Source organism: Mytilus trossulus, unplaced genomic scaffold (assembly GCF_036588685.1).
Source record: "Mytilus trossulus isolate FHL-02 unplaced genomic scaffold, PNRI_Mtr1.1.1.hap1 h1tg001015l__unscaffolded, whole genome shotgun sequence".
NCBI lineage: Eukaryota > Metazoa > Mollusca > Bivalvia > Mytilida > Mytilidae > Mytilus > Mytilus trossulus.
In genome coordinates this window covers 906-12,835 of record NW_026963599.1, presented here as the reverse complement: position 1 = coordinate 12,835, position 11,930 = coordinate 906, and the positions used below count along the sequence as shown (strand labels likewise).

The 11,930-nt window shown below is 33.4% G+C and overlaps 1 protein-coding gene across 1 annotated transcript; it reads right to left on the bottom strand.

Moving 5' to 3' along the window:
* Positions 1–343: 343 nt before the first annotated feature.
* Positions 344–6,510, bottom strand: LOC134703380 (serine/threonine-protein kinase pim-1-like). The gene is made up of 4 exons (XM_063563477.1): positions 6,476–6,510; positions 4,921–4,976; positions 1,945–2,368; positions 344–708 (listed from the first exon to the last, which is right to left on the bottom strand). The coding sequence occupies exons 3-4, from the start codon at positions 2,297–2,299 to the stop codon at positions 344–346; spliced, it is 720 nt and encodes a 239-aa protein (XP_063419547.1). The 5' UTR covers positions 2,300–2,368; positions 4,921–4,976; positions 6,476–6,510.
* Between the last annotated feature and the right edge of the window lie 5,420 nt (positions 6,511–11,930).

Sequence of the window (11,930 nt, the reverse complement as noted above, 5' to 3'; positions counted from 1 at the left end):
GCATTCCACAGCAGTTATTAGCAGTTTATAAAACCATATTAGGATGTATAACTTAGCAGTTGCCATGAATATTCATTATTGACAGCTGTTATTATAGCAGTTCTCATGAATATTCATTATTTAATAGCTGTTATTATAGCAGTTCTCATGAATATTCAGATCTCATTTAAATTTTTCGTTTAAAATAACTGCCAAAGAACTGTGAAGGCTAAATAAACTGCTAAGAAACAGCTACGGAATGCTATTGAAATGCCTTTATGCAAATTAATCATTGCCTTATATTTGGTAACTGTGAATGCTAATGAACTGCCAAATAACTGCTGTCAAGTGGGAACTGTGAATGCTAATAAACTGCTAAATAACTGCAGTTCACTTTGACTTGGGAAGAACTATTGTTATTATTTCCATGTAAACTAAGTTTCTCAACTGGCAACTGTGGAGTTGCTAAACATGAATGATTTAAAATGTCTTCAAAAGATGGCCTATCAGATGGACGAATTGCTAAACACTTTTTTATTAAGTCTTTCACATCATGTGATAATCTTCCCCTAAATGATACTTCTGCTTTCATGATTTGTTCATCTTGTTCAAATGGAATATCTCCACAAACTAAGTCAAATAATAAAATTCCCAGTGACCACACTGTTGCTGATTTACCATGGTACCGATGGTGTTTTATCCATTCAGGAGGACTGTACACTCTTGTACCTTAAAAATAAAGATATGACAATTAAGAATAACTTTTCTAATGCATTTCTATACAGAATTAACAATTAAAATTAAGCTTTAACTTTTTTAATGCATTTCTATACAGAATTTAAGTTTTATATGTATTTTTAGTCTCAATTTTTGTCATCAATCAACTGAATTCTTACTGCCTAAAATGAAGTGATGTGTGAAGTGTTCATGTCACAACTCATTCATAAGAAAGCCTGACAGATGATCAATTTATAATATATTAATACCCTTAAAGTAATTTGTGTTAGTAAAATTTACTAATAACCCCATTTATTCATATCTAATAAGCCAAAGTATTGATTTAAAAAACTCGGGTAAATGTTTTGACATGCATGACTGTTCACAGGTATGCAAGGAGTTCTTGTGAACCAACTTAAAATGTCCCACATAATCAATTCTACAGTTGACTTGTTACAAATTATAAAAGCATTTAATAATAGGTCGATAGCAACCAGTCATATTTTTTTGGCTAATGCTACCAATACATGTATAATAACCCAATATCATAACTTGTTATGCACTGTAATTTAAACCTAGTTGTTAACTTTGTGTAAACAATGTATGCTATGTATGTTTCCCTACTGAATATATGAATCATTGCCAAGTTATGCTGAGACACATGTGTGATCATTTATGCTGATATTTTCAGCAGCAGCAACTGTGTAATTGATATGTTTTGCTAGCAGGGGTAGAATTTAAGCTTTTTTGTGTACTGGCCAGCTGGACCAGTGGACTGAAAATCAACTGGTCCGGCTCCAAATCTACTGGTCCTGCAAAAATGACATGCAAAATTGAGTGCTGGTATCTATGATGAGTTTATTTTTTGACAACTTTATCAACTGAAATACATACGGTAGTATCCCCCGTAATTGATGTCGCAGGTAAATTCTTTTGTAAACAAACCGAGATTGCAAAGCAATCAGAGATTTTAATTCAGAGATTTTTATCGGCAAATTTCTACTGGTCCGCCGGACCACCAGCTGACACAATCTACTGGTCCGACGCAAATTCTACTGGTCTAGGACCATCGGACCAGCGCTAATTTCGACCCCTGTTTGCCAGCCAATGTAAAGCATTCTTAGCATCTCCCATATTGAGCATGTTGAGATCAATTAAAATGTGTAGGTGGATGAACTTTAGTATTAAATCAAATACTCAATATTCCTATAACACTACAACAAAATGCAATCTATTAAAGATGCTCACCATCAAAGGTCACATAAACTGTATCTTTGAGCAATGTACCAGATCCAAAGTCAATTATTTTCAGTTCACCAGTTTTCAAATCCACTAAAATATTTTCATCTTTAATGTCTCGGTGTACAACACCTAATCTATGTACATTATAAAGAGTTTCTACTATTTGTCTAAAGAACACTTTGCTGGTTTCTTCATTTACAGCGCCCTTTTCTGTGATATAGTCAAATAAGTCTTGAACATGCTCTGGTCGTTCCATCACTATAACATAACTGTGAGCACTATTGTTTTTCACTTCATACCAATCTAACATTTTAATACATCCAGAAACATGAGAAACTTTTTTCAAGAGAATAATTTCCATTGGTATATTATGTCCATTATGAAGTCCCCATTCAGTCACTTTAATTTTGTTGATTAATTTAACTGCAACCTGAAAGAGATATATGGACCATAATTTGCTATTGGGCTCGTTTCCTATAACGATAGAAAAGTGATAAAAATGTGTATTTCTGTAAGAAAAGTTGTAACTACATCTAAAGATGCCTTTATTTTTATCAACATACAAGTGTATGCTACTCTTCCCTAGAAAAAAAATTGAAATTAACAAATTTCAAAGATTATACGACCGTATTTTTGTGTCGCTTCTCGCGTTACTTTTCGCTTCCGAAGTGCATAATGCTGACTGATTTATAGATAATCGTCACCGGCAAATTCGTAACTTTTGCTTTCAAATAATAAAGAACATCGACCAATAAGAATAGTCAGAAGAAAATGCCGAGAACTATAAGTATTTCTGTAGCAGGTGTAAGAACACTGGCGTTACTTTCATTTCCGATTTCGTAACGCAAATTTTAGATGATGTAATCTGCTTTGTTGTAACAGACTTTTTTATATCAATATGCAAATATGAACTCTCGCGAGATGTTCAAACAGGTAAATCAGAGATGATTTTCATTCTAGTTTTGTTCTTCGTAATAATTAAGTTAGAAAATGACGTTATTGTTATGCGTTACATTTCACACGAAACAAAAGTCCAGTTATTTCCTTTTTTTTATTAAAATTGTTTTTGTCGTTAAGTTCTAATCATTTCCGGTCATAGGTGAAACATGTGACTAACATGTGATCACGCCCTTACGGCCGGATATACGAAATACTAGGTCTAAACATTGTTTTTGTTTAAAAGTCCTGGAGGATAGGCAAACGTGGCTGATAGGTACTTCCAGACATTCAACAAAAAGTAGATAAAAACATAAAAGAGTGCAAAATGTGCTGTTTTAATAGTCTAAGTCTAACGGTCAGTATATGCAGCAGGTGAAATGTGAAGTTCTATGCACTTAAAAGTTGTATTCCAAAACAGATTGCACTGAACCTACATCAAAAACACTTATTACTGGTTGCTTAACCATTTCTGTTTCACAGACTACCTTTTCTTTCTTCTGTTGGATAGCTAGTGGTTTAAATATTGGCCTTTTGAGGCTGACATTTCATTCAGTTTTTAAACAGTAAAGTTAATAAACTTTGCATCAGACCATACTGTCTGCATATATAGTTGAAAGTGACAGTCTTGTTACATCCAGGCTCCATGTTTTATCATATCTGAGCACAGATTTTAGCAAAAAGAAGTATATCTCCATCTCCCATATCATTTATATGCTTTTAAATATGCAAATGTGGGGAACGGCCTAAACTGGCAATCTGTTTTTTTAAGCATAACATTGCTAAAGACCATTTTATCCACACGCGTTATGCTATTTGAAACTCATATTTCCATCAAAAGTACATTTATAACCTGTTAAAGTTTGTTTGATAACTTAACAACTTCAGAAAATTGTGGTAAGTGAAAAATATTACATTTGATATAAGGCCTCACCCTAATTGAAAACCTCTATTTTTTGGCACAGGCTCATATAAAATTAACTTCTGGCCATTTTGCATAAGTCTGATACATGAAATATGCTTTCTGTTGCTTTAAATAGATGTTAACTTCTACATAGAGACATTAAAAAGTGTTAGTTTTGGTATCTTTTGGTTTTTAGAAGCTCAAATTTGATAGTTTTAATTGTTCTAATTCAATGCCACAATTCAGCACCCAAAATTCAGATATAAAAAATGCCACATTTTTTTTATTTGGTATCATATGGCTTTGAAACTTTGTAACCTGTTTTATAATATACTAAGCTTGAATCATGCCAAGTTTTATTAGAATTGGTCAAGTTTTAGGCCCCTAATAGGCCCAAGACCACAATTAATGACCCCGCTTTTCGTTGTCCACGAATATAGTTCCTTTTAATTAGAGTGTATTTTTCCTTAATTTTTTTTCTTTTCTTTCCTTTCCTCACTCATTCCTTAAATCTTTTTGGGTGGAAATGAAAGAAGAGAGGTCAAATAAATTTTTGGAGGCTGTATTTTAACTGATTTTGATATGGAATGAGTGGTTAGGTCAAGTGCAAAAAGGTGATATTTACAGTTTTCGGAACATCTCTTGACTTGTCAATAGGGGTATGGATGTGTATTGGCTAAATTTGTAAAAGTGATTGCTTCAATCTTTCTGAATTTTGGATATATATTTGGACTAGGACAATACATTACACACACAAAAAATTGGACAAAAGTGCATGGTGCAATTTTTTTAATGATGCAAAAGGTTATAAAGAACTGATAGAGGAATTAATTGTGGTCTGTGGCCTAACACTGAACCAATAATGTCGTTTATACTAAGTTCACTTATTAACTATCAATTGATAAAAACAGCGCAATTTAAGTTGTTAAAAAATGTTTAATAATTTAATGTGTGGGAAGTTAATTTATGTGTCAGTAGATGTTTCCTGGATAGTTGTGTCATCGACAACATGTAAATATTTTATATGTAGTAGGTATATAAATATCAACCACACAATAATCGCTTTTTTCCTTTTTCAGTGTTCATCAAAGAGATATATGCCATAACTAAGTAATAGGTTGTCTATCAATAATATCACTAACCTGATGACATTATAATCATGATAATAGTCTCATCACTTGCTATCAATGTTAACATCCTAAAATAAAAAAAATCTTCAATTCATAGCAACTCAATAAAATTTTCTTTTGTATTTTTATCAGTTAATTAAAAATAAAAAGAATTGTCTTCTTATTTGATCCACATTATGGTATTACAAACAAATATGAATTTCACAAGAATCAAAGTTTAAAATTAGCAAGTTGTATTTAAAATTACGTAAACATATTCATGAAACTTTATGACATTTATAAAATCATGCACATTTTTACAGTGTTCTCCACAAAAGATGCATTTAGCATCAAGGTATTATGGAAACTGGAAATGCTATCTTGCTTCGCTTCTAAAAATTATTTTGTAATTTGTGCAAACCTGGGCGCATTGTCATGTTTCAAGGCTCAAAATGCGAAGAAAGGTGTGTATTTTTTAAAGCGATTAATAGAATTGAGGAAATATTCAATAAAACAAATTAATTTAATCTCATTCGACGGATTAGAGCCGGAAACTGTGTGAAAACTGTACTTGTGACAAATTCTTGGACAATCCATAAGAAAACCATTTCAGATAGTGTCACATAAAGGCCTGGGGAGAACACTATAAATTATTTGCTATACATTTTGTAATTTGTTGGTTATACTATTGTTGACAATTATGACATAACCAAAATCGCTAAATGGGATGTAAAAAATTAACAACACACATTAAAAAAAAAAAAGAGAAAGTAAATAAAATTTATCAATTCTGGCCATACTTTATTTGTTTGGAAATCAGAGAACCCCGACATTTGACAGGTTGCTGGCAATTAATATTTGAATTAGTCATGTTACACATACACATTATAGAAATAGTATTCCTACACCAAACATAGTGCCATTTCTGGCCCTTTAATACCTGCACCCTCTATGAGATGCTAATACTAATACACAAATGTGGAAGTGAACAACAACAAAAATACCATTAAATGCATAATTAGTTAAAAAAAAATGGCCTTATCTATACTAGAGGGGGGATAGGAGGGGTCCTGATCCCGAAATCCCGGGCTTAAAAACACGAAATCCCCAAATCCCGAATTTAAATAAAGTAAATCCCGACGTCCCGAAATCCGAAGAAAAGAATTCCCGGATCCCGAAAGGGTCAATCCCGAAATCCCGAGCTTAAAAACACCCGATCCCGGAGTCCCGATAAAGGTCCTATCCCCCCTCATACTACGCCGCATTTTTGCGCCTGACCCAAGTCAGGAGCGTCTGGCCTTTGTTAGTCTTGTATTATTTTAATTTTAGTTTCTTGTGTACAATTTGGAAATTAGGAATTTCTCGCTACATTGAAGACCTGTTGGTGACCTTCTGCTGGTTTTTTTTCTATGGTCGGGTTGTTGTCTCTTTGGCACATTCCCCATTTCCATTCTCAATTTTATTCATCATGTACAACATTCTTTTAAATATGTCTCTATGTTCACAATGACTGAGGCTGCATGGACCAATAATCTAAGGTGGTCTGTTGCTATTAGTTTCTAACAAACAGATTTAATCAAATGATCACCATTACTATTACAACTTAGTTTTATACACAGTCTTGTCCCTTTTGAAATGAAAATGAAAGTAGATTCCCGCGGAATCTCGTTTTGAAAATTCTTAGGGGAAGGTCTAAAACGCGGAAGTGAAAAATTGGTGTATTATAACTAATATCTCTGGAACCGCTAAAGCTAGATTGATAAATAAAACTGATTTTGAAAGCTAATGTAATAGACTATCAGATAAAATTAAAATATAGTATATTTAAACATGACTTTTTACCGAAAAGTTGACCGGAAGTCTTTCTTAGCGTGACTCTGGCAACACATTTTTGAACATTAAAACTTAAATTCACGAAAAAGCATATAACCCTGTCAAAATCTGTCAATTGATTCTTAAAGACAATTTAATGACAAATAACATCATATAAAGAAAAATATGAATACATTACGTAAAAAGGGTAAAAAAAATTGATCGGAAGTCACCCTTGTATAGAAATGATGAAGTCAAATTTTCAACTTTGAACTAAAATTCACAAAAAAATTAAAAAGCCCGGTCAAAATCAAGAACATGACTCTGTAAAACAATTTAATGACAAATAATATGATATAAAGAGAAATATAAATACATTACGTAAAAAGGGTAAAAAGTCGACCGGAAGTCCCCTTGTATATAAATGATGAAGTTAAATTTTCCACTTTGACCTAAAATTCCTAAACTATTGGGACCAAAACTCCCAAAATCAATCCCAACCTTCCTTTTGTGGTCATAAACCTTGTGTTCAAATTTCATAGATTTCTATTTGCTTATACTAATGTTATAGTGCAAAAACCATGCCTCTTCAGACGACAACGACGATAACGACGATGACGACGCCAACGTCATACCAAATTTTTGCAGTCGTATAAAAAATGTAATTCAGGGCAATAATTCATGTAAGGAGACATCTGATAATTATGGCGGACATAGAAAGAACTTGACATTGTGAACATTTTTGTTAATGTCAGATTTTCAAGATACAATAAAATAAATGCATTTACCCTTCTGTCCTATTCCTATCCATGGCTGTCATGTTGATTGGTTGACAAGAAGGAAGGAACAAAATGCACAAACTTATATATTCTAGGTAACCTAAGGATCATGCAGCTAAAGTTTGGTAGATATTGGTTCAGGGTTTTATAAGAGCTTTTTATAATCATTTACGACGATAAACACCATGAAAATGAGGTCAAGGTCAGATAACACCAACCTGATGAACATATACACCTTACAGTCATTTGATACACCAAATATAGTAAACCAATATCATACAGTATTAGAAAAACCATGGAAGTATTGTCAATATAATACTTCCATGGAAAAAAAAACCACAAAAAAACTTAACTATAACCACGGAACCATAAAAATGAGGTCAAGGTGAGATGACACCTACCAGTTGGACATGTACAACTTACAGACATTCCAAACACCAAATATAGAAGACGTAGTGCTTATAGCATCTAGACTTAACCATTAACCCTTAACCTTGTTCACTGATCCATGAAATGAGGTATGTGAAGTGGAAACTGTCTGCCGGCCATGAAAATTGCAAAGTATGCACATACCAAATACAGTTATCCTATTACTCATAATACTTAAATTTTTTTTTTTTTTTTAAGTAGTCACTGAACCAAGAAAATGAAGTCAAGGACAATAGATATAAGAAGATGTGGTATGAGTGCCAATGAGACAACTCTCCATCCAAGTCACAATTTATAAAAGTAAATCATTATAGGTCAAGGTACAGTCTTCAACACTGAGACTAGGCTCACCCGAACAGCAGCCTATAAAGGGCCCAAGTAATTACTAGTTTTAAACCATTCAAACAGGGGAAAAAACGGTCTAATCTGTATAAAAACAAGAAACGAGAAATACTTATGAACCACATTAACAGACGACAACCACTGAACATCAGATTCCTGACTTAGGACAGGTGCAAACAATAACAGTGGGATAAAATGCACATATGACAGAAGGAAACTTCATAACATATTAAAGGCATCTATATACAAAGTATGAAGGATCCAGGTCTTTTACCTTCTGCAATATAAAGCTTTTAAGATGTTAGCTAATTACGCCACCGCCGCCAGACCAATATCCCTATGTCGATCTTTCTGCAACAATAATCACAGGCTCAACAAAAACAAGAATCAGTTTGAAAGGATTGAAGAATAAATGTAAAATAAGGCAAATGAGAAAACCAACAAAACGGACTCATTTATGTCTTAGGTATAATTAAGCAAATTGCAAAACCAAAAGCTCAAACACACCAAACGAATTAACACTACCTGTTATATTCCCAACCCAGTACAGACATTTTGTTATGTAGAATATAGTGGACTTACACTGGTTTTACAGCCAGCCAAATCTCACTTGTATGACAGTTCCAAAAAAAATCATAAAATTGAAGTATTACAAAACAGTATTATAATAATTTATTATCAATATTGCACATAAACAAATAGTATAATTAACAACATATGATATAATGAAACAACCAGGAATGTCGATAATTAACATAAATTTTCAAGAATTAATATTCAATTAATTGTTTAATTTAAGTTTTATTAAATGCTTAGCGAGAGTTGTATTATTTTTAGGACTTTTAAATGATCAGCACATGTCATTATTTAAACAATCTGGAATCTTGGATTCCCCTTTTTCCATAATAAAATAAAGAATACGCACACAAAAACAGTTTATAACATACATCATCCAGCCTCAAGCCAAATAAAAATATATGTGTGGTTCCAGTAACCCTACCGTCCCTACTTTTTTGGCTTAAAAATAGCCTACCCTAAACATTTTATTGTCATTTTTCGTTAAGCACTGTTAAAGTCAGAATGTTGCTCCCATAGACTCAATGTAAAAAAAAACATCAAATAAAAAAAATTCCCTACCTACCTACCCTAACTATTTTTCAGATGTAACTGGAACCACACATACTTTTTTATTTGGCCTCATATAACTAAGGCTCTAAAGAGCCTGTGTCGCTCACCTTGGTCTATGTGAATATTAAACAAAGGACGCAGATGGATTCATGACAAAATTGTGTTTTTGTGATGGTGATGTGTTTGTACATCTTACTTTACTGAACATTCTTACTGCTTACAATTATCTCTATTTATAATGAACTTGGCCCAGTAGTTTCAGAGGAGAAGATTTTTGTAAAAGATAAATAAGATTTACGAAAAATGGTTAAAAATTGACTATAAAGGGCAATAACTCCTAAAGGGGTTAACTGACCATTTCAATCATGTTGACTTATTTGTAAATCTTACTTTGCCCAACATTATTGCTGTTTACAGTTTATCTCTATCTATAATAATATTCAAGATAATAACCAAAAACAGCAAAATTTCCTTAAAGTTACCAATTCAGGGGCAGCAACCCAACAACAGGTTGTCCGATTCATCTGAAAATTTCAGGGCAGATAGATCTTGAACTGATAATCAATTTTATTCCATATCAGATTAGCTCTAAATGCTTTGGTTTTTGAGTCATAAGCCAAAAACTGCATTTTACCCCTATGTTCTATTTTTAGCTGTGGCGGCCATCTTGGTTGGTTGGCCGGGTCACGCCACACATTTTTTAAACTAGATACCCTAATGATGATTGTGGACAAGTTTGGTTAAATTTGTCTCAGTAGTTTCAGAGGAGAAGATTTTTGTACAAGATAACAAAACTTCACGAAAAATTGACAAAAAATGACTATAAAGGGCAATAACTCCTTAAGGGGTCAACTGACCATTTTGATCATGTTGACTTTTTTGTAGATCTTACTTTGCTGAACATTATTGCTATTTACAGTTTATCTCTATCTATAATTATATTCAAGATAATAACCAAAAACGGTGAAATTTCCTTAAAATGACCAATTTTGGGGCAGCAACCCAACAACGGGTTGTCTGATTTATCTGAAAATTTCAGGGCAGATAGATCTTGACCTGATAAACAATTTTACCCCACGTCAGATTTGCTCTTAATGCTTTGGTTTTTGAGTTATAAGCCAAAAACTGCATTTTACCCCTATGTTCTATTTTTAGCCATGGCGGCCAACTTGGTTGGTTGGCGGGGTCACGCCACACATTTTTAACTAGATACCCCAATGATGATTGTGGCCAAGTTTGGTTTAATTTGGCCCAGCCGTTTCAGAGGAGAATATTTTTGTAAAAGTTAACGACGACGGACGACGGACGACGACGGACGACGACGGACGCCGGACGCAAAGTGATGGGAAAAGCTCACTTGGCCTTTCGGGCCAGGTGAGCTAAAAAAATGAACAAAAAACAAATATGTAACGCAGCAACAAACGACAACCACTGAATTAAAGACTCCTGACTTTGGACAGGCACATACATACAGAATGTGGTGAGCTTAAACATGTTAGCGGAATCCCAACCCTCCCCTTAACCTTGGACAGTGGTGTAACAGTACAACATAAGAACGAACTATACAAAGTTGAAAAAGGCTTAACTCATCAGATAGATACAAATAGAAATACATCTAACAAAAACAGAGAGTGGACGTGACCCAGTACTTGTACATCCATAAAAAAAGACAATCAGTACAGATCTGAGAGTACTCGCAGTTACTGACAGCTAGTTCAATGCCACTAACAACTAATAAAAAGTAATGCATCTGAGACTAAATTATCAATCATTACACATCCAGCAGCACGGTAAACAACATCTCCGTAAAAATGAGGATGTGCTATCCCTTTGGAAATAAGTTTTCTACAGGTAGAACCAAACTTCAAAACCAAATCTAGAATTTAGTAAAGATTTTAAGTGATTTGTGGTAACGAAATCCCTGACTTAATAATTTACCAGTAATACATATATTTCGTTCATTAAAATCCAAAACGTTACAACAGACATGGGCAAAGCGGAGGAGTTGTGATATACAAACACCGTAAGATAGTACCAAAGGAACATCACCATTTAAACAAGAAGCTCTTAAGAGCCTGAATCGCTCACCTTAAATTTTTTGCTTAAATCTTCCATGAATGATTATTTTGGGTTTTCAATTTATATAAATGGTTCTTCGATTCTGTCATATCTTCTTCGAAAGCAAAAACAAGAGTGGACACACTGAAATGTCTCGTTTGTCTCGTGTTCATAATATAATTTATGATGAAAGTATAAAAAAACATTGTATACCCAAAGCATTACATTATTGCTGTTTACAGTTTATCTACATCTATAATAATATTCAAGATAATAACCAAAAACAGCAAAATTTCCTTAAAATTACCAATTCAGGGGCTCTAAATGCTTTGGTTTTTGAGTTATAAGCTAAAAACTGCATTTTACCCCTATGTTCTACTTTTAGCCATGGCGGCCATCTTGGTTGGTTAGCCGGGTCACCGGACACAATTTTTAAACTAGATACCCTAATAATTATTTTGGCCATGTTTGGTTAAATTTGGCCCAGTAGTTTCA